The sequence below is a fragment of the Quercus suber genome, unplaced genomic scaffold, assembly GCF_002906115.3.
Source record: "Quercus suber isolate HL8 unplaced genomic scaffold, Cork oak 2.0 scaffold_38, whole genome shotgun sequence".
Classification (NCBI taxonomy): Eukaryota; Viridiplantae; Streptophyta; class Magnoliopsida; order Fagales; family Fagaceae; genus Quercus; species Quercus suber.
Window position 1 is genome coordinate 764,180 of NW_027069503.1, and position 25,927 is coordinate 790,106.

General features: G+C 34.8%; 3 protein-coding genes and 1 long non-coding RNA gene across 5 annotated transcripts; 1 reads left to right on the forward strand and 3 right to left on the reverse strand.

The window, feature by feature from the left end:
* Positions 1-1,238: 1,238 nt before the first annotated feature.
* On the reverse strand, positions 1,239-3,816 carry LOC112039077 (uncharacterized). The gene is made up of 3 exons (XM_024071919.1): positions 3,597-3,816; positions 3,306-3,454; positions 1,239-2,150 (listed from the first exon to the last, which is right to left on the reverse strand). Exons 1-3 carry the CDS (start codon positions 3,814-3,816, stop codon positions 1,239-1,241), a joined length of 1,281 nt encoding a protein of 426 aa, XP_023927687.1.
* Positions 3,817-7,311: 3,495 nt separating this feature from the next.
* Positions 7,312-13,155, reverse strand: LOC112039038 (mitochondrial adenine nucleotide transporter ADNT1). The gene is made up of 8 exons (XM_024071876.2): positions 12,789-13,155; positions 10,105-10,153; positions 9,698-9,861; positions 9,543-9,580; positions 9,000-9,112; positions 8,757-8,870; positions 8,243-8,587; positions 7,312-7,742 (listed from the first exon to the last, which is right to left on the reverse strand). The coding sequence occupies exons 1-8, from the start codon at positions 12,953-12,955 to the stop codon at positions 7,659-7,661; spliced, it is 1,074 nt and encodes a 357-aa protein (XP_023927644.1). The 5' UTR covers positions 12,956-13,155; the 3' UTR covers positions 7,312-7,658.
* A 6,817-nt stretch (positions 13,156-19,972) lies between these two features.
* Positions 19,973-22,126, forward strand: LOC112039036 (uncharacterized). 2 transcript variants are annotated; one of them, XR_002885921.2, is made up of 2 exons: positions 19,973-20,311; positions 21,827-22,126. It is a non-coding gene; the product is annotated as an uncharacterized LOC112039036 (long non-coding RNA). The 2 variants fall into 2 exon arrangements; XR_010628047.1 differs by lacking the exon at positions 19,973-20,311 and adding an exon at positions 21,675-21,701.
* A 655-nt stretch (positions 22,127-22,781) lies between these two features.
* LOC112039035 (ribonuclease 3-like protein 2) lies at positions 22,782-24,667 on the reverse strand. Its single transcript, XM_065771019.1, has 2 exons — positions 24,406-24,667; positions 22,782-23,285 (listed from the first exon to the last, which is right to left on the reverse strand). The coding sequence occupies exons 1-2, from the start codon at positions 24,528-24,530 to the stop codon at positions 23,111-23,113; spliced, it is 300 nt and encodes a 99-aa protein (XP_065627091.1). The 5' UTR covers positions 24,531-24,667; the 3' UTR covers positions 22,782-23,110.
* Between the last annotated feature and the right edge of the window lie 1,260 nt (positions 24,668-25,927).

Sequence of the window (25,927 nt, forward strand, 5' to 3'; positions counted from 1 at the left end):
TGAGCTTGTACTCTGGAGCAATAAAGTAATTATAGTTTATAGTGTGACATGGAGAGAACATATGCAGTTGATGAAGTTGGGTCTCCAGTTGTGTGTCCGAAACTAGTTGGCCATCAAAGAGAGATGATGAAGTTGGTGCTATACTTGATAATGCAGCTAAGTATAATGGCTTCTTCTTTATTCTTTTTTCTTTTCTTTTTTCTTTTTTCTTTTTTTTTTTTTTTGAGAAGAAAAGTATAATGGCAATTTGATTATTATTGCTATAGTTTATATCTTAGTTATTATTATTTTTAGTATCATAATTATTTGTTATTACTATTAATGGTTTCTTAGAATAGTAATTAATTCTTTAAGTTTTCATCATCACAAAGCACAAAAATGATAATGTGAAAAGGGAGATCAAATACATATCAATAACAATAATCCAAGTTTAAATTGTAGTTGCAGACTTGTGGCTCTAAGCAAACTTGGATATGGTTAGACGTCCATAGTTGTTTGAGAGGAACTGGGGTAATTTGCTTTTTTTTCTTTTTTTTCTTTTTTTTCTTTTTTTGATAGATAAGAATCATGTATATTCAATAAACTGCTAAATGCAAAGAAGCAGTAGTATATCAAACGTACAAGAAAAGAAAGAAAAGAACAAACATAAAAGAAGAAAAACACTAAGAACAAAGAAGAAGAGAACTAAGGAAAAAAGGAAGAGAATCACTAGATGTGAGTCCCCAAACCCTAACCCAATCAAAAAGGGAACTAGAAAAGAGAGCGAGTATTTGGTCATCGGATCTTTCCAAATCCTCAAATGTCTACCGATTGCGTTCCCTCCAAATACACCACATCAAACACAATGGAACTAAATTCCAAATGTGAGATTAACGCATCCCCAACCAATTCCACCAACCAAAAAGATCTAACACCGTACCAGAGGGGACCCATGAAATCTCAAAAGTTCTATAGACAAAGCACCACAGCCGATAAGCCTTTCCACAATGTAATAACAAGTGATCTATTGTCTCCCCACAACAACGACGCATAATACACCAATCAACGAAGTCAAAGCCCTTAAGCCTCGGATTATCTCCCATGAGAATCCTATCCCATGCCGCTGTCCAAATAAAGAAAGAGACACGTCGGGGTGCCTTAACCTTTCAAATACCGTTCCATGAAAAAACAATGGAAGAAGAACTGTATAACTTGTGATAATATAAGCGGATCGTAAAATCCCCTTTCTTTGTCCACTTCTATCTCATACGATCACCATCAGTCACAAGAGGTAAAATGGATGCCAAGAAAAGGAAGAAATAAACCACCACGTCTGTCTCCCAATCATTAGGACCCCGAATAAACCGAACATCCCAAGTTCTCCTATTCCCCGCTCCTTGGCACAATAAAGATGATTCTACGGAAGCTGCTTTGTTTGCAGCAAAAGTGTACAAGATCAGAAAAGCCAAATGGAGAGGAAGATCTCCACACCACCTGTCTATCCAGAATTTTACTTTATCCCCCACCCCAACCTTAAAGTGGACATTTTTGTGAAACACTTCCCATCCCATCCGAATACTTTTACACAGACCACACCTATGAACACCCCTTCCCAACTTAGAGGTCCATCCCCCCCATTCTTCCCCAAATTTCAAAGCTACCACCCTCCTCCACAGCCTATTCTCCTCGATCCCAAAACGCCAAAGCCATTTTCCAAGTAAGGCTTTATTGAAAGTGGTTAACTTCCTAATACCCAAACCACCATTAGCCATAGGCATACACACCTTATACCAACCCAACAAATGTGTCTTAGTGTCTCCCCATAAGTCCCTTTGCAGCTTCTCAATTTTGTTAGCCACATGTGTAGGAATAGTTAAAAAAGATAAGAAATAAGTAGGGAGACTAGATAGCGTGCTTTTAAGCAATATCAGTCTACCATCTTTTGACAAATACAACTTCTTCCACCCTGCTAACTTTCTTTCAATTTTTTCTAAAATAAGGTTCCAAATAGAGGGGGATTTATGGGATGCCCCCAACAGCATACCAAGATAAGTCATTAGCAAGGCCCCAACCCTACAACCCAAAATCTCTGCCAAAGCATGCACATTATTTACCTTTCCTATAGGAACCATTTCGCTCTTAGCTACGTTAACCTTCAAATCGGTCACAGCCTAAAAACAAAGTAGCAACAATCGAATATGTAGGATTTGCTCCACCGTGGCCTCACAAAACAAAATGGTATCATTTGCGAACAGGAAATGCGAAACACATTCCCCTCTGCCCCTCCTGCCATCTGCCCTAAAGCCACTAAGTAATCCTGCCCTTTCCATTCTCTTCACCATCCTACTGAAGACCTCCATCATAATTAAAAATAACATGGGAGACAGCAGATCCCCTTGTCTCAAACCTCTAGAGCTGCCAAAGAAATTAGCTGGAGACTCATTGACTAACACAGAAAACTGCATTCTCAAGATACAAGTACGAATCCAGCTGCACCATTTCTCCCCAAAGCCCATTTTCTTCATCAACTTTAGTAGTGCCTCCCAGTTCACATTCTCATATGCTTTCTCAATATCTAACTTACAGATCACCATAGGAATCTTACTCTTCGTCCGGCTGTCCACACACTCATTAGCAATGAAAACTTAATCAAGGATTTGTCTACCTCCCACAAAACTATTTTGAAATTCAGATATCAGTTGATCTAACACCACTTTCAATCGATTTGCCAAAACCTTGGTCAAGATCTTATACATGCTCCCCACCAAACTAATAGGTCTGAAATCTCGAATGTTAAAGGCATCATTCTTCTTAGGGATTAACACTAAAAAGGTGGCATTTAGAGATTTCTCAAACTTACAGTGCTAATAGAGCTCTTAAAAAACTGCTAAAACATCACTTTCTACCACTCTCCAGTAATGATGGAAAAAGGCCATGATAAAGCCATTTGGACTTAGAGCTTTATCCCTTTCCATATCTCTAACCACTTGAATTATATCATCCTTCTCAAACCTCCTCTCCATCCAGCCCCTCTCCAACTCCTCAATTTAATCAAACTCTAGACCTTGCACAAAAGGTCTCCACTCTTCGAACTCTTGATACAGAGTTTTATAAAATTGAACTACTTGAGCAGCCACTTCTGCTCCTTCCTCAAAAATCACCCCATCCACTTCTAAGAAGCTCAGATGATTATGCCTTCTATGGGAATTAGCCATCTTGTGAAAGAACTTAGTATTATTATCACCCTCCTTAATGTACAACATCCTCGATTTCTATCTCCATGAGATCTACTCTAGAGAAAGAAGATGCTCTATTTGCAATCTCACATCATTTCTCTCATACATCTCCATTTCAGAGAGTCCAAGAACCTCATCCTTAGCATTTAGCGCCTCTAAAGCCCCCAATAAATCTTTCTTCTTGCAACCAGCATTGCCAAATTCTTGGCGGTTCCACTGAATAATGTCTTCTTTCAAAACTTTCAATTTTTTAGCAAAACACATAACTAGGTGTACCCAAGAAAGAATGGCGATTCCACCATGAATCAACTCTATCAACAAACCCATCCGTTTTCAACCACATATTCTCAAACTGGAAGGGACTTTTCCCCCTTTCCATACCTCCTGCCTCCAAAAGGATAGGAAAATGGTCTGAAATAGGTCGTGGTAGAATCCGCTGGATCACATCTGGAAAGTGTTGCTCCCAATCATGTGACACCAGAGCTCTATCAATCCTAGACATGGATGGCTGGTTAATACCACTAGACCATGTATAACTCCCTCCCTCTAAAGGCAAGTCTATCAAGTTTAGGTCCTCGATAAATTCAAAAAACTTTTCCATAGCCGAAGTAAGCCGAGATCCACCCCTCTATTCACTAGGAAAGCGAACAATATTAAAATCCCCAAAACAGCACCAGGGAACATTCCAGTACTACTAAATACCAACCAATTCATCCCACATATAACCCTTCATATTGTTGTCATTTGGGCCATACACCCCTGAACATGCTCAAATAAAACCATCCTCCACTCCTTTCCATTGAACCGACACCGAGAACGAACCCACCAGAACCTCTAACTTTTCTAAAACCCTTCTATCCCACATAATCAAGACTCCCCCAGCTGTCTGGTCAGCATCTAGAACTGCCCAATCCACATACGAACAACTCCATAAACTGCAAACCATCTGTCTATCAATGATAACAAACTTTGTTTCTTAAAGGCAAATAACATCACACTTCCACTCTTGTAACAAATTTCTAACTACCAACCGTTTCTAGGAGTCGTTCAATCCTCTAACATTCCAAGAAATCATTTTTCAACTTCATTAAAACTTTCAATTCCCCACTGCTTTCTTCTACTACATTACCAACACCCTATCGCCTATCATAATTAACCAAGGAAATTAAATTCCTCAATTCTCTATTCCCTTTACCCGTTGAGGAGGCTGCCTTTTGGTTAACCACTGCTTTCTTTCGTCGTTTGATATCTACCTCCATCTCCCTTTCTAGCCTTTGAAGATAGTCAATGCACAGCCTTTCATGACGGTTTACAAAAAGCCCAACCAATTTACTAAAACCTAGGATCCTATGCTTCACCCAACTTGAGACATCCAGCCTACTACCCAGGCCCAACACCTCATTATCCTTGTGAATTTCTATCAACAGGTTCAGCCCTGGAGGAGCAATAGTGGATAGAGGATTACAATCTGTCAAATTCTCCTCCTCACCCAAACAAGCTACTTTTAAGAGAGCCCCTCCCTCTTCCATTAAGACCCCTAGGTCAGATATGCCAAAAACTGACTTTGATTCGATCGACTCTAAATTGGGTTGATCAGTTTCAAAAACAACAATCTGCCTGGTGCACTTGTCATCCACCCCCCGAGATAAATGCACTCTACTCTCACTTCGAGCTTTATCCACACCATACACACCATAATCCACCAACCTAGCAACCGTCATTCTAAGAAGGCCTGCTGCCAAGAAAAAAACCCATAGAAAATGGCGTAGCTACCCTATCAGCCTTACCCTAAGGCATTACGAAGTCACCGAAGCTGACCTCAGCACAATCCAACCCCATCTGAGTCGCTATGTGTCCATCGGAGCTAAACCCATCAGACCCATCAAAAGAACTACAACCAATCTCCATCGGAGCCACCCCAAGGCAAATAGAACCATTCCCAGCCACCATCTAAGGCATCTAAGGCACCACGAGATCGTCAAATATGAACCCATCCAAGAAGCTACTACCAACCTCTGTCCAACCCACCATGAGGCTATTAGAGCTGGTCAAGGACACTACCTGACAATCTGCCACCTCTTTAGTAAGCATCAGGGACATGGGTATATCTAAGGAAGCTTCTGCCGTTGTCGCAGATGACTCACCCATTACAAGAGAGCTTGGGCTAAAGAAAATTGCTTCGATCAGCTGAGTAATTCCCAAACCAGGTTGGGCCAGCTTGGTTCTCCAACTTAAGCCCACAGTTGGCAAGATATTACTTTTTTCCAGTGAAGCCCACTCAAAATCAGAGCCCACCACATGAAGTAAGTGAACCCGTGAATCTCTAGAAGGACACACCATGTGCTCCCTCTAACTAACCCACTTGGAATGCCTCAAACCACCTTTATACAGATTTGTGTGAACCTGTGACCCTCTTGGAGGACCCACCACTTGCTCCCTCTGATTCCTTTTCACCCAAATAGGACTCCTCAGACCACCTTCATTCACCTCTACAGTCAAGCCTACTGCTGTCCAATCAAAGTTCCTTAGGTCCCGATTTTTTCCATAACCATGTTCATTCAAATTTGATTTGAATTTCAACAGAGGTCTCCTATTATTTCCTACCGGATATGTCTCTCCAAAATTAGATATCTCATTAATGCTCCGAGAACCCACAACTCTACCACCTGAAGACGTCGGACCTAGCATGCTCACTGGCATACCGCTCAACAACCTCTGTTCAAAGACTAGGTACTGCTTCCCACGCACCGTTTCAACATAGGTTTTAAAAGGTTGAACCCCCTGAGTTAACCTTATGAGGCTGAGCTGCAAAAACAGACCCACCATACACATAGTTTTTAGGTTCCAGCATCTTCCTTAACTCTAACCCAAAAACCTTCCATCCATTTTTTGCTCTACCTTTTGGTAAAATAATGGACCTCCTAGACCCGTCAGCTTTAAATTCAGACAAAAGTAAGAATAGGCCCACAGAGTTGGAGCTCCGTTGGAGGGTGTAGGCTAAATCACCTTCCCTGACCGTATAAAAAAATCTTCGGACTAGTCCCAACGGCAAATTGTTCTATACTCTTCATCAGCCAAAGTGCCACAGTCTTACCCATTAAGACCGACTTCATGAGGTACCTACTATGCTCAAAGATCCTTAAAGAAAAATACCATCCCCCTTCCTCTACCACTAGTTGAAAATCTTTGGATTCAATACAAAAACTGTGAACACGACCCATAATGGCTACCACCACTCAGACCCAAAGACTCAAAGACACTCCACACTCCAAACACTTAAGAACAGCCAATGTTCATGTCATTGATTGAAAATACTGGTAGCAATATCAAGTTAGAAGAATCCCATTAGTGAGTTGGGGTGTTTTCCTTGCAAAAAGAGATGGGCAAATGATTTCTTCCTACATTATACTCTCTGGATTTCTAAAACTAATTCCTCAGGTTCTACTGAACATTGAGATCTTGTAATTTGCTTTTTCCTTTGATGGCAAAGCTAAATATGGACTAAACCTTGGTTTGGGCAACATGTTACTAAAGAATGCAATTAATGTTCAGTAATTTTCATCTAGATGGTGTGTGTCAACTGTCGAACCCAAAATTATTTATTACGCTAGTTTGGACCAATTTATTTTTATTAGTTTATTGGACTTAACAAATAAGCTGGATAAAAGTACACTTGTAATTTAAAAAATAAGTTTTAAAAAGTTGAACATGAGCTGAATAAGTTGAAACTTAAAGATATGACATATAGGCATGAAAATAAGCTGTGACAAACAGGCATGACTTTCCACAGCTGAAGGTACTGTTGAGTACTAACCCTCAGAGTTCATCATGATCAGGGTAGCCAGCCTCATGTTAGGCACAAAAGCATGCGAGCAGAAGCTCTTCACACTTCAGGAGTTATCTTAAAATTTGGTTTGTGGACATAGTATAATTATAAGCAAATAATACATTCATTTTGCCCCCAAAAGAAGCTGTTACAACTTACAATGCATCCATCATATTATTCAAAATCATTTAATTCACATAACCAACAAAGCAGATTCAGCAGAATAGTATCAAATCAATAACTGCATAAATAGAAAAAAGACAGGGGAAATAACCAAAAGATCTAAGATGGCAATTCTATTTTATAAACCGGTCACCAGAAATAAAAATGAGTAATAAATTAACTTCACTGGGAAGATATCAGAATGCATGTAGTGCATCATACTTATTGCAATAGCATAAGAATATGAATGCTAAAAACTAAGGTGGGTTTGGATAGAGACAAATGGGCAATATCTGGAAGGAATATCAACATGATGCTAAAAGTGGGTTTCTAAAGATTCCTCCTAACTGGAAAGAACACAATTCCTGATAAAATACCTTCTCCTAATAACCATTTCTTTCTGCTTGCAAAATTAGCACAAATGTTGGAAGAAATAGCTTTAAGTTTCCCTTGCTTCAGTCAGATATCCTCATCTCAACTCCAAGAACATCCTTGACCACCTCATATGTCACAAATGCAATTGCTATGGATGGGACCACCTAAAGAGAATAGCAATACAATTAAAATGTTCTCTACCCTGAATAACATTAACAGACAAAATGAAGTTTGATATAATAATCTCCTCCAGCAAACAAATTGATATTTGAATTTCCTTAAAAAAAAAGAAAATGAGGATAAAATATATCTACATCCACTCAAGTTACCAATTAATAGATAATGTAACTCTCCTTTCAAACACATGCTAAAAAAATTTAAAAAAAAAAAAATGCAGTAACTTTAGTAGGTGATGTGTATAATATCTTTTTTTTGATAAGTAAGAAGAGAATATTATTAATGAAAAGAATAGCAAGAGAAACACAAAGAGTTCACGGTAGTGAACAAAGGAAAAAAATGAACAAAAAGACAGATTCCTTTCCGTGTTGATGCAAAGTTTTTCTCTTTTTCTTTCAATGGTGGGCAACATGATTCGTATGCTATACATGTGTATAATATCGTTAGGCCAAATGAAGCAGAACATGAATAATAAAATACACTATACCTTCACTGAATTGGGGACCAAACCCTTGTACAACGCTCCAAATCCCTCATGCCGAACTGTTTTCCTGAAAGCATCAACCATGCCAGTATATTCAAGAGGCGCCTTGCTCTTCCCATCAGCAGTCAGGACAGATGAAGCATCTTTCCAGCCTACCATCTGCATTCTTCGTCGAATGACATCAAGAGGGTAAGCAACAGTCTGACCAACAGTTCCAGCAGCAGCACCACATGCAAGTCTTGTTGTCACACTCAGCTCAGAGTTTTCAGCCAGTCCAAATGGTTTAGTTTTAATCAACCAGTCTTTCAAAGATTCATACACGGCAAAGTTGAGACCCACATATGGAATCTACAAACACCATACAGTAATTACAAGACCCTTCATATAGAAATGAGAATTCAAAATCTTCTGTGAATATAGTAGTGTTAATGTGCAGATAATTTTTTATGACCTAATAAAGAATACTATTCAATAGTTAGCAGCAGAGGAGCTTAAAAATCATTAAGTATTTACTTACAACTCCTATGACAGAAGGTAGCCAGCCTCTGTAAAGAGCCCGAGGGCCTTCTTCCCGGAAGACTGTAGAAAGAGCATGGAAGATTCCCCTATATTGGCGAGGAGAATTTTCTGTCTGAAAAAATAAAATACAAAAACAAAGTTAAGCCAAAGTGATTAGATGAAAAGGCAGTCCTGCACTTCGAAGACAGTAATTAGAGGAGCTAATCACATTTAAATTCCAAATCAAAACTGTAAATAATACCTGGACAGTCAGCCGACCCCGTACCATGTCCATTGGGTAAGTTGCTGACATGGCAATAATTCCAGCACATGCACCAGCTCCAAGTCGTAAAAGAGGAGTAAGATGTGCCTCTTCTGCATTAGATGATGAAGAAATGTATCTTTAACCATCATTCACAATCATCATTATAATCTCCCTCTCTCCAACATCCACACCCCCAAAAAAACCCAAAAATAGGGTGAGAAAGAAAGAGAGATCAACACCAGAAGCAACCATTCAATGATAGCATTATGCACAATTTACAAGAAAAGGGTGTTCAGATGAGCTTATTTTTATTGGCTTCTTTTGTTTAAAAAAAAGAATGTAAAAATACAGATGTACCTAAGGCTTTAAAAAGGTGTACATAAGAGGTGAAAATAATATGGCATTTATAACTCTAAATCAAACAGAACACCCCCCCACCCCCCCAAAAAAAAAAAAAAAAAAAAAAAAAGAGGAAAAGAAAAGTATCATTTCTGAAATCCAATGATAACAAATGAAAAAGAAGACAATGGATGGTCATACCATTCCCAGATTGTCGACGATAAAGCCATAAAATTCCACTGTTTACAACAAGTAAGCAAAGGGAAAAGAGTAATTATTAGGATACAGAAATGAATGTCAATGGGAATCAAAACAATATTAAGGAGAGGGGGAGGAGGTTAAGTGCAGCAACATACTTAGATGCTTGCTCATAACTAAAGAACTTGACAGCTGAGTTTGGGACAATACGAGCACAGTTAGTTCCATTTCCTTTAAACATTCCTCTTATACCCTCAGTTCTCCATATATACTTTAAGCCTTGAATCGTTCCATTGTATTTGATACTATGAGGATTTTGAACCTGCATATTCCAAAAGCAATAACTATTCATTCCAGCTAAAGAGATGATGATAGTATATACATATAAAAGTAAAACATTCTCCCCGATGCAATCATAAGAATCATGAACAATAGCATCTCTCTCTCTCTCTCTCTCTCTCTCTCTCTCTCTCTCAAAAGTAATGTAAATAATCATTAATATATATCTGCTCACTAAAAGGGGAGCCTTTGGTGGGGGGGATTCAGATGGTGAAGAAGAAACTACCTGGAGCAAAATTTTTAATCTTTCTAGTGGAGCAACAGCACTACGTGAGCTGCAGCAGAAAGTACATAAGACTTGTTAAATGTAATAAACTACAGAGTCAAAAGCTTGCCCCAAGAATGCATGTTGCAAGAAAGAATATCTTGTTGCTGACCCTAGCAATAACAATGGTTAAGTGTATTGATTCAGGTCAGGCCAATACATTTTTCTACCAGTTCAAGGACCTCAAATAAAGAAAACATTCTGATACATAGCAAGACCATGCTTTCTATAGGAAATAATCAATACTATAAGGCATATGGTTGTAGATAACATTTTCCAATCTTATTACTATAAGTAACATTTTCCAAAAATATTTTATAGTCTTTATACTCAGAACTCAGGAAAAATGCCCTGACACCTCTTGAACTTTGGAGTAGTTGCCTTAACACCTCCTAAACTTTTATTTTGGCCAATTTAGTACCTAAACTTTATTGATGCGTCAAATTGCTACTTTCGTTAGTCACTTTTAATAAATTTAGCGTCTACACGTGTGGATGAAAGCAGTATTTGCAGGTTCAATTTTGACAGAGAAAACTTAGGCAAGAGGATCAAACGAATTGGACCGCTTCATTCCTAGGCCCAACTGAGCTGGAGTTTGGGGTTCCGCCGCTGCTGCATTCATGGTCCTGCTGGATTTGGTTCAGTTTTCTCCCTTTCATGCAAGAGAGAAATCAAATTAAAACTTTTTTTTTCCAACCATTGCTTTCTGCAGATTCTTCGTCAAATTAGCAAGATTTAAAAAGAACCCTTTTGCGTGTTCTACCATTCAAAATTGTTTCAAACCGTTGTTTTATGCTGACTTGTAATATATATACTTTTTCTACCTTTTGGGGTTTTTAAATCTGATGAACACCATCCACTGGATTTGGTAAAGTTCTTCCTCTGTTGGCCTGGTCAAAACTTCGGGGTTACCAAGAAAGTGTGTTTAGGGATGAATTGGAGACCATAATTCCTTTTGGGTTTCTTGATTCCATAGCTTGAAAATAAAACAGAATGAGAGAGACAAAGATAGAGCCTGAATAAGCTAAGAAATTTGGGGTGTGGTTCCGGTGGGTTCACCTAGTTTGCTCCTCTAGTCCTCTCTCTCTCCTAGTTTTTTCTCTCTAAATTGAACCTGCAAACACTTCGTTTTTTATAATTTTTTTCCCCCCACGCATGGTTAGAACGTTAGTTTATTAAAGTGAACTAACGGATGTAGCAATTTGACACATCAGTAAAGTTCAAGTACTAAATTGGCCAAAATAAAAGTTTAGGAGGTGTCATGGCAACTACCCCAAAGTTCAGGCAGTGTCAAGACATTTTTCCCTCAAATATCTCTCGTGTGCCAAACATGCCATATCACATTTCAATCCCTTAAATCTTCTATTCAATTCCCAAAAACCATACATTTGCTCCCAAAACATACAGCCAATTTCTTAAATGCTTGAAAACTATAACTTGTAGGTAATGAAACAAAATCCTAATTCCTTAAACCTCGTAGATTAGATTTAACTGCTAACGCTGTCAGTAGATTCAACAACTTAAAAAGTACAATAAGTAAAGTAGAGAAGTAGTCACTAAGACTTTCTTCCTTTTAGAAATAGAGTGAATGGCAAAGTCATGAGTTCAAAACCCATCGGGTGAGTATGTAACCAATCCTAAAAATTAAAAATAAATAAAAAGACAGAGTCTTGATCTCCGTAAGATTGATACCGTCTATGGAGCCATGCAACAGTAAGAATGTAATAAATGTAAACATAATCTCATCCTAATTAGCACTGACTACAGACCCTTCATAGTGAGAACTATATAAATCTTATTCCGCATTCAAAAACCCACAACTCAACACAGGCAACCCACAAGAATATCAGGGACAAAAAATTGGGAGCACCAACATATAAGGGGTATATCCTGCTCACAAAAAAAATAAATAAATAAATAAAAATTCCAAGCATTACCACTGGAAAATTTGATTTCACCCCCATCTAAACCTCCCAGCAATCTGACCAAAGGATATAACCTAAATCTTCACTGTTTATTCTTCCAAAAACCCAAAGCCAAGAGCTTTGTAGCTTGGTGGCATTACCTGGTCTTCTTTTAAGGAGAACCAAGGTTCAAATTCTCCCCTCATCTACTTGTTGTAAGAATTGAATTATCAAAACACCAAGAACCCAATGCAGAAATTAATAAAAATAGAAAAACTTCATGCAGCTCTAAAAGCACCATTTCTAAAAAATAAAAAATAAAAACCCAAAGTTGATAATTGACCCAAATTGAAATTTTACAATTTTTTTTGATAAATAAACCAATAAAGAAAAAAAATAATGATAGAAAATTTTACAATTCTAAGACAAGGGCAGCATGATTTTATGTGTGTGTGTGTGTATATATAGATAACAAAATCAATGACCTCTCATTTAACAAAATATAGAACATAAACCCCAAAAAAAAATTTAAAAATTAAAAAATTAAAACTTGTTCAATGATTAAAGCAAACGAGTAGAAACATAAAACAACAACAAGAAGTTAAAAATAAATAAATAAATAAATAAATAAATAAAAAAGGAGAGAGAGAGAAATGATTCAGAGAAATTCAACAAAAAAACGAATACAGATCGAGAACAATCACAGAAAGTAAATAAAGAAAACGAAAAATGAAAACTCACACTCCGCCGGCGACGCCTCCGGCTATGAGAGACTTGCAGATGCTGAGTAAGGCATCGCTAGGGGCTTTGACACCTTCGCTAGCGAACTTGGCTTCCTCGGCGAGGTTTACGATCGTCGAAACGGCAGACTCGCCCGTCGTTTTGCTCAACGCGTCGTCAGAAGCCATCAAAACAGAAACTTAAAAAAAAAAAAAAAAAAAAAAAAAAAAACAAACGCAGCAAACCCTAGGGTTTCACGGTCAAAACGGCTCCTTTGACCGGCGTCCGACGACGTCGTTTTTTAGCCAGAGTGAGTGAGCATATCTGCGAGAGACAGAAGCGAGTTTTTTTTTTTTCCTCTTTTTTTGTGTTTTTGGTTTTAGTTGGTTGGGGAAAAAAATAGTGAACGACTAAAAACAGAAATTCAGAAAATGAAAAACGAAAAGGAATAAGGATCTTAGTAATTACAGTAAAAAAAAAAAAAAAGAGATTTTATATTGAAACAAACAGTGATATGATGTTATCGAACATGAAAGAAAAATGATATGTCTATAATATTTTTACAATATTTTTACAATAAATCTTAAGTGACAGGTTGTTATTGATTGTTATTATTTGGGCAAAAAAGTAATCTTAGTGTTAGTTTCAAATTTGAACCAATAACAACTAACTACCTGTGATTTGTTGTAAACATAGCATCTCTCGACATGAAAACGTCATGTCGTACAGACTCGCCGTGTTTGGATGACTATATTTATTATTTGTGATTGGGGTTTTTTTTTATTTAAAAAAAAAAAAAAGAGATAGAAATAAATTTTGATTGGATTTGGGAATTATAAGAATAATTTTTATTTATTTATTAGAAGTTAGAAAATTATAGGAATAAATTTTAATATGGGAAAAAATCTTCATCTATTGTTTTTAATAACATTTTATATTGACCACAATGCACTTTTGATGCGATAATCACTCTACAAGTATAAGTATTTGTGGAGTGTGGGGGGATAAGGGTCGGGTTTCAAGTTTTCAAGAAGTAACTTCACATACATATACACTTAAATTTAGCTATAGTAGAATTTCTATCTCGTAAAAAAAACAAAAAACAACAGCAACAACAACATTCTATATTGTTTATTATTCCTTATGTGGGGGAATAGGGCTTTAAAAGACTTCTTTTTTTTCTTTTTTTTTTTGAAATAGAAGGGTTTAAAAATATATTTTAAATGCATTATAAATTAAAAATTTTAAAATCAAATGTGTAAGATATAAAATTTTAATTCAATCGTTTAATCTGAACATTTTAATTTACAAATTTTGGAATCTCATGGTACATTCTTTTACTCTAGGGTAAATTGCAAATTACACTCCTGAAATTGAGAGTCAACTGGATTTTACACTCAAAAATTTCAAAAACTTGATTTTACACCATGAAATTTGGTTCCATTAACAATTCACCCCCCCACGGTTAGTTTTTTCTGTTAAGTAACATATCATCATGCTGATGTGTTTTATTTTTGCCAAATCAGCCCTAAAACTACATCGTTTCGGTGATGACCAAGTGAAGAGCTAGCACAATCAAAACTACGTAATTTCAAGCCTAAACTTTTTTTTTTTTTTTGTTTGAGAAAGAGAGAAAATTTCAAGCCTAAACCTAAAACACACTACTTTGGCTTAAACAATAGCATTTAATTCAAAAACTAGAAACCATAACCCCACGATTTGTTTGCAGACCATCAGTTGTGTGAACCCAGGCAAATCCCGTGGTGTACAATGCAGCAATGGTAACTCTAATACTAATTCGAATTGACAACCCCCCAACTTCTCTGACATTCTAGTTGACTCCTTTCAAAAGTCCCTTGTTGTCTCTTCCGTTGGTGTCTTCCATTGCACCCAACAAGTATCATCTTATCCTTGCCATAAACTAGAACTATAATCATCTTCAATTCCCATGTTATTATATTGACTTTCAACCTTAATTTTCGTTTCATTAATATATGTTGTCAGAAACCAAACACTTTTTAATTGATTCTTTCCTTACTCTTGCTGTGTTCATAATAATTTCTTGGGTTTAAAATTGATTTGATTAATTTGTAAAAATTTCAAAAAAATTTTTTTTTTTTTTTTATATTTTGGTAACCATAAAATTGGAATTAGGGTCTTTCGGGCATGGTTGAACGAGGAAGGGGGGACAATTCTCTTCACGGGCTATTCAGCTTTTCTCAATGGCATTCCTAGTTTCTCTGTCCAGGACTAAGCTGGTTAGACATATTGTAGGGTTATGGTTTCTTTTTCTTTTTCTTTTTCTTTTTCTTTTTCTTTTTCTTTTTCTTTTTCTTTTTTTTTAAATTTTAGAGTTTGGCCTAAATGCTGTCGTTTAAGCTAGAGTAATATGTTTTACGTTTAGGCCTGAAACTATGTAGATTTGATTGTGCCAACTTGGTCATCACTAAAACGACGTATGGCAAAAATAAAACACACTGGCATGATGATTTGTCACTTAATAGCAAAAACTAACCGTAGAGGGTGAATTGCTAACATAACCAAACTTCAAGGCGTAAAATCAAGTTTCTGAAACTTTGGAGTGTAAAATCCATTTAACCCCAAATTTCATGGGTGTAATTTGCAATTTACCCTTTATTCTAAATTTCATTTTTTTAGTAAAAATTGTTATTCATTAAGTTTTGTATCATTCACGGTTTTATTGTTTTAAAGGCTTTATAAATTTTATTTGAATTCTTTTATTTGATTTTGATTTTATGATTAATGGTTTAGTATAGGTCAAGAAGAGTTAAAGGAAATTGAGCATAGGCTAGAATTTAGGTAGGCCCAATTAAATGTTCAAATGGATTACATGAGCTCAAATAATCTGAGGAAAGAAATAGTCCAAAGAGGGAGTTAGCCTGAGGAAATAATAGACTAAGGAGGACGAAGAGCTATTAGACCATGCCAAGGATGTTGGTTTGAGGAAGATAAAAGACTAAAAGTAACTAATCCGAACAACAATTGGAGGAAGCTTCCTGACAAAGCCACCATCCCCTCCACATTAAATACTCTGCACCACCCAAGGATGTCGCATTAATGGCTTAATGACACCAGAATAATGTCTCAACAACCTATTACATGCTCATCACAACCTTAAAAGGAGGGGAAAAGAAAGATAGGACAAGTATCTTGCTTGAAGAATAACCCACCCCACAGGTAGACGACCAAGATTGAAGCACTAGAGTTATAAATAGGAAGAGATCCCCCTTGCACAGGGATTGGATCCAAAAAACATAAGAGAAAGAGAGAAATCACTTGTAATATTGAGAGAAGCTTTGTCTTATATTTCCATCTTAGAACAAATATTCTTCAGACGTTTCGAGGAAGGAGAAATAAATTAGAATTCATTGTATCTTACACAAATTCGGTTTGTACTATTTTTTTTTCAATTCTTTACATTGAAACACTGATTTTGATTCAACTGTAACTCTTAAAAATCCACCTCTAACAAATTAATTGTATTGGACAAAAGCCCAACCCATTATCCAGGGTCTTCGAGTTTTTACCCCTACAAGTTTAATTTATAGATAGATATGATAGAATTCTAATTTATGATGTCACCTTATTGATGATTGTGTAAAGTTGTGATTTCCAACTACCTTGTGTTAGCTTTAATTCCGTGCCAAATTTGATTGTAATTTCTTCAATAATTTTCTCTGTATGTATGTGGGTTTATTTGTAAAGAATGAGTGTGAGAGATCGGTGAAAAATCAAGTTTCAAAAGATGAATCAGTGTAATTCGCGACTAGCTCGCGAGAAGCAACTCGCAAAAAGACCACGTGTGAATCACATGATTGGAAGCTAAAGAGTCATGCTAGGCTGTCAAGTTCTTGAGTGTTTCGCAAGAAAGGTCATCCAGCGAAGTACCCGCGAAATATTCTGTTTGGCAAAAAGTTAAATTGTTTTACTAAATTCTTTATCCACATTATAAATACCCTCATTACCCATGAATTATAAATAGTATTTTTCAGAGAAAAAAACCCTAACAAATACACTTGAGAGTTAGAGATTGTCATATCCACAATCATCTATGCATTTTCTTGTGATTTTACTCAACTCTTACCTCTCAATCTCTAGATCCTTGACAGATTGTTAGCCCAAACACTTACCACACATATTCTAAGTGTTAAGTGAGATTTTGGTGCTGTTGGGAAATATTAGAAGGAGTCATTTAGTGGCGGATGCAATCGGGTTGAATTGCGAAATTCAGAAAGCTAGAGAAAACAAGATTCCGAGAAATCCGTTAGTAGCAGAAGCTTAGAGAGTTCAAGTACATGGGGTAGACTAGGTTTGGAAGGTCTATTGTTATTCGTGTATTCCAACTTTATTCTCTAGTAGATCGATTTCGACTTTGAAGGCAACGGAGAGGTTTTTCGCCAAGTTCTTCGGTTTCCTCTTTGATAACACGTCTTGGTGTTATCTTGTGTTTGCATCTCTCTTCCCTACTCTTTAAGCTTTCATTTTATTGTTGATTGTGGATGAATATGGTTTAGAGTAGTGCTATCGATTCATTGCGCATATTTACTCTTATTCCGCATTTTGTTTACGTTAGAGTAAAAACAATCTAGTTGTAATTTTTGTTTGGAGGTTCAAACAAGTTCTTGTGTTTTAACACAAATCCAAGTTTTCATATTGCTGTTTATAAATTTTTAGTGTAAATAGATTTGTTATTTAATTATAAAAAATTTTACTAGTTGAGCTAAATTAGCACACTAGTACGCACCATGAAGTTTTTTATTTTTTATTTTTATTTTTAAAGGGAAGCCAGTACAATGAAGTATTAGATTCTAATAAAATAAAGGAAATGAAACGTACAGGCGTTGGAACTTTCACTTGGTCTAGGATAATCTGTGCCACCTGGAAAAATCAAACATCAAGTTTTTGATTTTTGTTTTATTATTTTTTTATGGAAAATCAAACATCATGTTGGGTATAATAAAAAGTAAAAGTTGAAGATTATGTTCCACATTCCTTGCTTCTAAATTTTGACTTCAATACTGTTACCTGCCCAAAAAAAAACCCGACTTTGAGTTAAAAATTGAAGGCAATGCTATTATATAACGTATTAACGTTAAAAAGCATCTGAAGCTTCGACTTGTTTCTTTCCTTTGTGTGTGTATGTGGTTAGAATTTATTGAAATCGAACATTATCAAATGTTGACATCGACATCTTAGCCAGTTTTGTATTTTATTTCTGAACTGAAAGATAATGATATCGAAATTAAAAAAAATTAAAAAAAAAAAATTCGAACAACTTATCACCTCATTTATGTGTTGGACACTGACAACAAAAAAGGCTTTTGTTGCCATTTGTGGACTAAAGCATCAAATGACCCACAATATTGGCCGTGAAAATAGTGACATTCCAGGATAAACCATACACAAGAACTTATCTGTTATCTCATCTGTATAGTAACATCAATCCTGATTTTGAGCATATATCCATGATATGTAAGATATCTCAAAGTACACAATTAGCTCATTATAGATCCAACATCTCTATGATCTATCTATAGCTAATCTGTATTTATTTATTAATAATTCGATAATTGAAAATGAGAGATTAAATTTTAGACATTTTTTATTAAAAACACCAAAAAATGTTATTTGAACTTTTGACAATTAAGTTTTTATATGTATTATTATTTTATTCTATTTTTTGAAATTTTTAGTAATAGAGTTTCGCTTAAAGTAAACAATGTGAATAATTGTAATGTACTTATAATGAGTTTTATAGCAAAATTGTGTCATATAAATTGTAATACTCAAATCGAGCTACACAATGCAAAAAAATGATGAATACAACCCCATTTTTATTATTAAAACACAAGGTTATGGTTGATTATTAAAATAATAACAAATAAATGATAAAATTTCTCGTAAATATTCTAGAAATTCTTGGTAGAATGATTTTAATCAAAGTAATAATTTTTTTAAATTTTTTTTGAAACTTTGAAAATAAAGCTTAACTTAGAACAACTATATTAATTATTTTGGTGTACCTACAATGTGCTTCCTCACATAAAGAAGGAAAAAGGGTAAAAAATAATAAAGGAGAGAGTATTGACTTTTTTTTCTTTTCTTTTTTTGAGAAACAAGAGAGTATTGACTTAGTGTAGCGTGTACATTACAATTTTTATTATATATGCTTTGGATATGAGTTTATATAGTTTTTTTTTATATATATAAATATATTTTATTGTGAATGTTTTGGTGACAGTAGCTAAATGATTAATCATTATATAGTTCAAAAATTTTCATTTTGTACCATAGATCTTATAGCTTCATATTAAAAGATTTTGTCAAAGGCATTATAACTCAACTACTTAACATCTTTTGGTATTTTCAACAAAGGCATTTAAGACTCAAATCTTTCTACCTAATTGAAACTATTGAATTATTAAAAAACAAATCACACTTTATTTAAATTTTTCTTGTTTTTAGTTAATAGTGACTCATTAAAGGATATGAATTAAAATTATATTAAAAGTTCATGATTTTAATTATAAAACAGTATTTAACTTAAAAATACCCAAACACTACAAGAAACTTATGTAATTTATCAAAATCACTAATAAAGAATAACCAATTTTTATTATATAGTATCATAATGTAAAAATTATAACCTCTAGATTAAATCATATACTATAAATATAAATTATTAAATTATTAAATTTGATATACTACCATCTTTCAAACTATTATGATTATAAAAAATAAAAAAAAAAATTGTCTACAACCGGTCAGAATACTGACACCATTATTTTAAAAACTATAAATATAAATTATTAAATTATTAAATTTGATATACTACCATCTTTCAAACTATTATGATTATAAAAAATAAAAAAAAAAATTGTCTACAACCGGTCAGAATACTGACACCATTATTTTAAAAAAAAATTTCTTTTTAAATCTCCTATATTACTTTAAAGAATAACAATTTATCATCCATAATATTGAATCCTCAGGAGTATAGTAATGAATTTATAATTTTAAATCTCAATTAAGTATTGACAATTTCAAACAATTGAAAATCTAAAGAAATGAAAATAAATATGTGATTTTACATATTACACGACTATCAAAAAAATATTTATTTCAATGAATATTTCAATTCGTTTTTCTCCATATAAATATAAATAAGTAAAAGAAGACGAAGAGGAAGAAAGGGAGGAAAGAATCTTAGAAAGTATCATCAACCTTTGCCTTTTATCAACAGAAAACATTCTGTCCGGAGCTGGCAGAAAAGAGGCTAATTACGCCACCAATTAGGAGCTGTCACGTCAGATTTTCAATGAGGCCTCAGTACACTCTATCACACCGGATTGTAGCTCAAAATAAAAACAAAATCACCAAACAGAACGTGTTTAGAAGCCCTTCCCTGGAGAAAACAGCACCAGCACCAACGCCTCCTCTCCTCTGACCAGCGGAGCTCCTCCCTGCCGCTAGAGCCGCCGCGGCATTGTTCTGAGTCGGCGCCCACGCACCCAAATACTACGGTTTGTTCCTATTTCCCCTTTATTGTTTGATTAGTTATTTCCCCAAAATTTAGGTTTTGAAATTTTGATGGGTTTGGGTTATTTTTTTTATATCAATCTGTTCATATTGGTATAGGTTTTGTTGATTATATGTGGATTTTTCTTCTTTTTCTTTTTTTGGTATTTTCATGGGTTTTGATTAGATTCTTAAGTGATAGGCCACCCACCTCTCTTTTTTATCTATGATTTATAGTAGCCTTTTTTCTGAAGAAACAATTTCCAAAGAAGGGGAAATTGTCACAAGATGGCTTACAAATCCCTGTATAAGAATCAATAATGAAGTTTTGATAGGTGCTGAAACTCTAGACAAAACCCATTCCCCTGTTTCGCTCCACACAATTGATAGCTAGCAACACAACTCTTTATCAAAATATTAGTTAATTTTCCTTGTTGACTTTCTGCATTAAAATGAATCATATTATGAAACTCACCTTCATAAAAGATAATATTTTTCATTCCATTAAGCCAAAAGAAAAGAAAAAGAGGTGTAAATGGTCTTGTTAGTCATTCTCGCAACCATGCAAGGCATACACAAGTATCCTTGTGATGACCAAAGTATCATTGGAAGCATGAAAATCTATGCCAGGAAAAGGTATAGGATCAGATAAGTAGGATATTTAACGTGATGTCAATAGAATAAGCACACTGAAACAACCTTCTTAAACTAACAATCACCCGTAACACTGAAACCATACTTTGCCTCTCACGAAAACTCCTAGCAGCCAACAAGAATTCTTGTAAAACAGAAAGCAATGAATAGGAGAATGTAATCAGAATTTCAAACAGCATAACATCATGAACTTAGCTAAATGTATATCTGTAGAGAAGGTGGTTTGTGGTTGAGAAGATTGAAGAGTGGAATAAGGCAGCAATGATGAATGTATGAGGAATCTTTTTGTTAAATCTGGTACTATTTCAGTTGCTTGGGAGAATCATTATTTACAAGGCAGAAGTTTTTGGGCAGATGGAGTCCCTCATGAATAGAACCCAATCCCCTGTTTTGACTATAGAGAACTGTATTTTTTTTCTCTCACTTTTATTTTTATTATCGATGTGTTGTTGATGCATACTCAACTCTGAATTATGTCATGACTCTTTCCCAGCAAGTTTCATTTACCCGTTTGATACGTCCACCTGTGATTGACTGATAGTTTTACTTTGATTTACTGTCTACTTTTACCTTTTTTCTCTATTCTTTATCTCATTTCGTATGTTTGTATGTATGACTTGCATGTAGTTGTTGTACTTGCACACTACTCAGACTCATGTATGTCATTGACTGTCATTGTCTCACTCTCAGTCATAGCCTCAGCTAAGTCTATCATTTATCTAGTTGAGGTTGCCACATCAGGTATGCACAAATTGACAGAGTTGTGTTGTTAATATTTTTATTATTATTGCTTGCTGGTCTAATTTTAAAATTTTGAATTATGTTATGTTCTGAAAGTCACTGTGCTCCATCTTTTTGTAAAACAGGTATTAAGTGTAGGATCTATTGCAACAATTCCAAGAAAGCTAATGTACAAACAAGTTTTGTTACCAAGAGAATGCATTGGGAAGCAAATATTTTTTGCTATACAATATTTTAATTGTAGTGGATAGAACCATCTTCTTGTAGTTTGAATTGAGACAAGTTTTATTTTAAGATTTATCTTTAGTCATCTATTCTCTTTTTGTATTCTGAATCATGACATGTTTTATTTCAGGTGAATGTATTGACAATTAGAAACTTTTATAAAAAATTTGTGACAGGTTTTATTTCAAATGTATTTGTAATCTTATGATTCTCTTTTCTTATTCTAATCATAACAGATTTTATTTCAGGAGAATGTATTGTTAATTAGAAAATTTTATTGCAAATTGTGACAGGTTTTATTGTCAATTAGAAAATCTGCTTTCAAAAAAAAAAAATTGGGGTATATGTCATTATCCTGTGAAGGAAGAGCAAAAAAATGCATATAGATTTTTTTTTTTTTTGTTGGTCTTGTATAGATTCATTCAATCATGTTTTTTACATATTGTTTGAGAAACAAGGGTTTCCATGAAAGATTATTTTTAATTCTTTAAAACTTACAAAATAAAACGTAATGCATTTATTTCAATGATTGAACAACGTCATACATTTAAACCATTTAAGTGTGATCGATCAGACACAGATATTATGGAATCACGGTAATATCAACAAATTTAGCTCTTAGCTCTAGCTAAAGATGCAAAACTGTGTGCAGCTGTGCAAAAGAATGATTAACCTTTTCAATATAACTGTGTTTTAAGCATACAGAGCTCATATGATGCATATAAAGTACCTTCCTTAATTAGTATAGGGAACAATGAGAGTGGGCAATACATAAAGAATATAAGCAGCTTTAGCAATAAAAGACACAGCAATCAATCAATCGGGTTGCATACAACGATGAAAGTGGTTGATACATATGGAACTTTCACTTTATACTTTAAGTGTTAATGTTCATTGTTAAACTGTTAAATAGGTACATTTTAGTTAAAAATCTAGTGGCATAAACTAATCATGCCCAAGCAATCAAGTGAACATAATTCATTTAACCCCTATATCACATGGGTCTACTCGCAATTCCATAAAGTATTCCATGTATTTTAGCTGTAGCCATTAACCAAGTCATTCTTACTGTCTTTCTCAAAAAAAAAAAAGTCATTCTTACTGTTCTTCACTAATATTCTTCTAAACTTAACCTAACTACTCTAACTGTTCTTCACTGATATTCTTCTAAAAAAGGAGCATCATCATAGATAATTAGATTCTTGTAAGGCACAAATAATCCAGGAAGCTGCAGAATTTTGTGCTTCCTTTACTGTTGACTTTTCATCCCCCTCTATATATAAAATATCATCTACTGTTGGTATTTGAACTGATGAAACGTATTTCTTGTCTTGTGGTGGACCCTCATCCTTCTCAAGGCTGCAAGATATAGCAAAAGTACATTCAGATTCAATATCTTACAATATAAATACGAAGTGAGAATTTGAAAAAACAGTGAATACTTGAGAAGAAGAAAAGCATGAAAATTTTATATCCAACATAGGTGGTGGTTTAACGGTACACACATGGAGGAGATTAAAAAAAGCATTTCATTGAAAGATTAAAGACTGCAATGAACGTGTGAATGCCCACAAGCCAATAGAACAAAATACAAAGCCTACTAGTTTATGGAATTTTTTTTCTAAATAACAATAAATATTAAAAAATTTAGTTAGTTGTCACGTTGCAAAAGAATTTTGAAAACTAGCATCTCAAGTGTCTAAAACTCGAGTTCCAAGATAAAAATCAAGTTTTTGAGGTTTGATTTGTAAAAAAAATCCAAGTGAAAATCGAGTTTTAAAAACTCGAGTTTAGAAAACGCCCCTATAGGGCTTAAAAACGTCACTATAGGGCTTAAAAACGGAGTTATAAAAAATTTAGCAGAAAAACGCCACTATAAGGCTTTAAAACGTCAGTATAGGGCATAAAAACGCCACTATAGGTCTCACTGAACCTGGTATTGAGCACTTATGAAAAAATTTGCAGAAAAACGCCGCTATAGGGCTTTAAAACGTCACTATAAGACTTAAAAACGCCACTATAGGGGCAATAAAACTATAATTTTTTTTGCATGGAACTTGAGTTTGTGAAACTCGAGATTTATATAAATGGATCTCGATTTTCTAAAACTCGAGATGCCTAATTTCCTTTATACTTTCACCCGTTGTCTAACTAACCAAATTCTCTTCTTAACCATTATTATTCTGCCCATTCTCCCCTAGTTTTTGTTCATTTGACATGCCATAGAGATCAGTATTCCTTGTTCCAGACATTGTGAACCCAGTAATCAAGCTCTTCAAAACATTCCATGCCATCCTTATGAAATTCTAAATCATAAACTATGGCCTATGGGAGAAAGAGGAGGGAGGGAGGGGGAGAGGGAATATAGAAGGCTTGATAGTGATTCAACTCACAAAACTAACAGGCTCATCATCAAATAATTCAGAACACACACACACACTGTCTATTGCTTCACTGCTCATAATAAAGAAGCTCGTACCTGTAAATAGGTTTAGGCCATTTTTTCTTGCCACAAAGCTCATGTAACTTCTGCTTTGCTCCATCAATCTCAAATGACTTATTGAGTCCAAAAGAAAAATCTAACCTCCCAACATTAGTGGGCATAAATTCCAATAACTTGAGCAAAGCTAGCTTTGCTGCATTAAGCTTTGCAGTTTCCTTCTTCTCAGAAGAACCTGAGGCGATAAACTTACCATTGACATATAGAGTTGCAACATTCTTTTCCCCATTCTTCCAATACTTAATGTTAGGGGTGGCAAAATCAACCCAAACCCATTTGCCCACCCAAACCCACCCACATAAAATAAACCCAAACCCACCCAATTATTAGTTGGGTTAAATGGGTATTAACCTAATTAAACCCAATTAACACTAATGTTTATTGGGTTTTAATTGGGTACCCAATTACTCAACCCCAAAACTACTAAAATTACCAAAATACCCCCTCAACCTAAAAAATGACCAAAATAACACCTAAACCCAAAAAATGACCAAAATACCCTGAAACCCAAAAAATGACCAAAATACCCCCGAAACCCAAAAAAAGACTAAAATACCTCCGAAACCTAAAAATGACCAAAATACTCCTAAAAACCCAAAAAATGACCAAAATACCCCTAAAACCCAAAAAATGACCAAAATACCCCCAAAACCTAAAAATGACCAAACTACCCTTGAAATCCAAAAAATGACCAAAATACCCTCGAAACCCAAAAAAAGACCAAAATACTCCCGAAACCTAAAAATGACCAAAATACCCTTGAAATCCAAAAAATGACCAAAATACCCCAAAAACCCAAAAATGACCAAAATACCATCGAAACCTAAAAATGACCAAAATACCCCTGAAACCCAAAAATAACCAAAATACCTCCAAAACCTAAAAATAACCAAAATACCCCCCAAAACCAAAAAAAAATGACCAAAATACCCCTAAAACCCAAAAAATGACCAAAATACCCCCGAACCCTAAAAATGACCAAAATACCCCTAAAACCCAAAAAATGACCAAAATACCGCCGAAACCTAAAAATGACCAAAATACCCCTGAAATTCAAAAAATGACCAAAATACCCTAGAAACCTAAAAATTACCAAAATACCTCCGAAACCTAAAAAATGGCCAAAATAACCCCGAAGTCTAAAAAATAACCAAAATAACCCTAAAACCTAAAAAATGACCAAAATACCCTCGAAACCTTAAAAATGATTAAAATACCCTCGAAACCTAAAAATTAGCCAAAGTAACCTCGAAGCCTAAAAATTGATCAAAATAACCTAGAAACCTAAAAATGATCAAAATAACCCTGGAACCAAAAAATGAACAAAATAACCCCGAAGTCTAAAAATTGCCAAAAATAACCCCAAAACCTAAAAATGACCAAAATACCCTCTAAACCTAAAAAGTGACCAAAATACCTCTTAAACCTAAAAAATGACCAAAATACCCTCAAACCTCTAAAGTGACGAAAATACCCCTAAACCTTTGAAATGACCGAAATA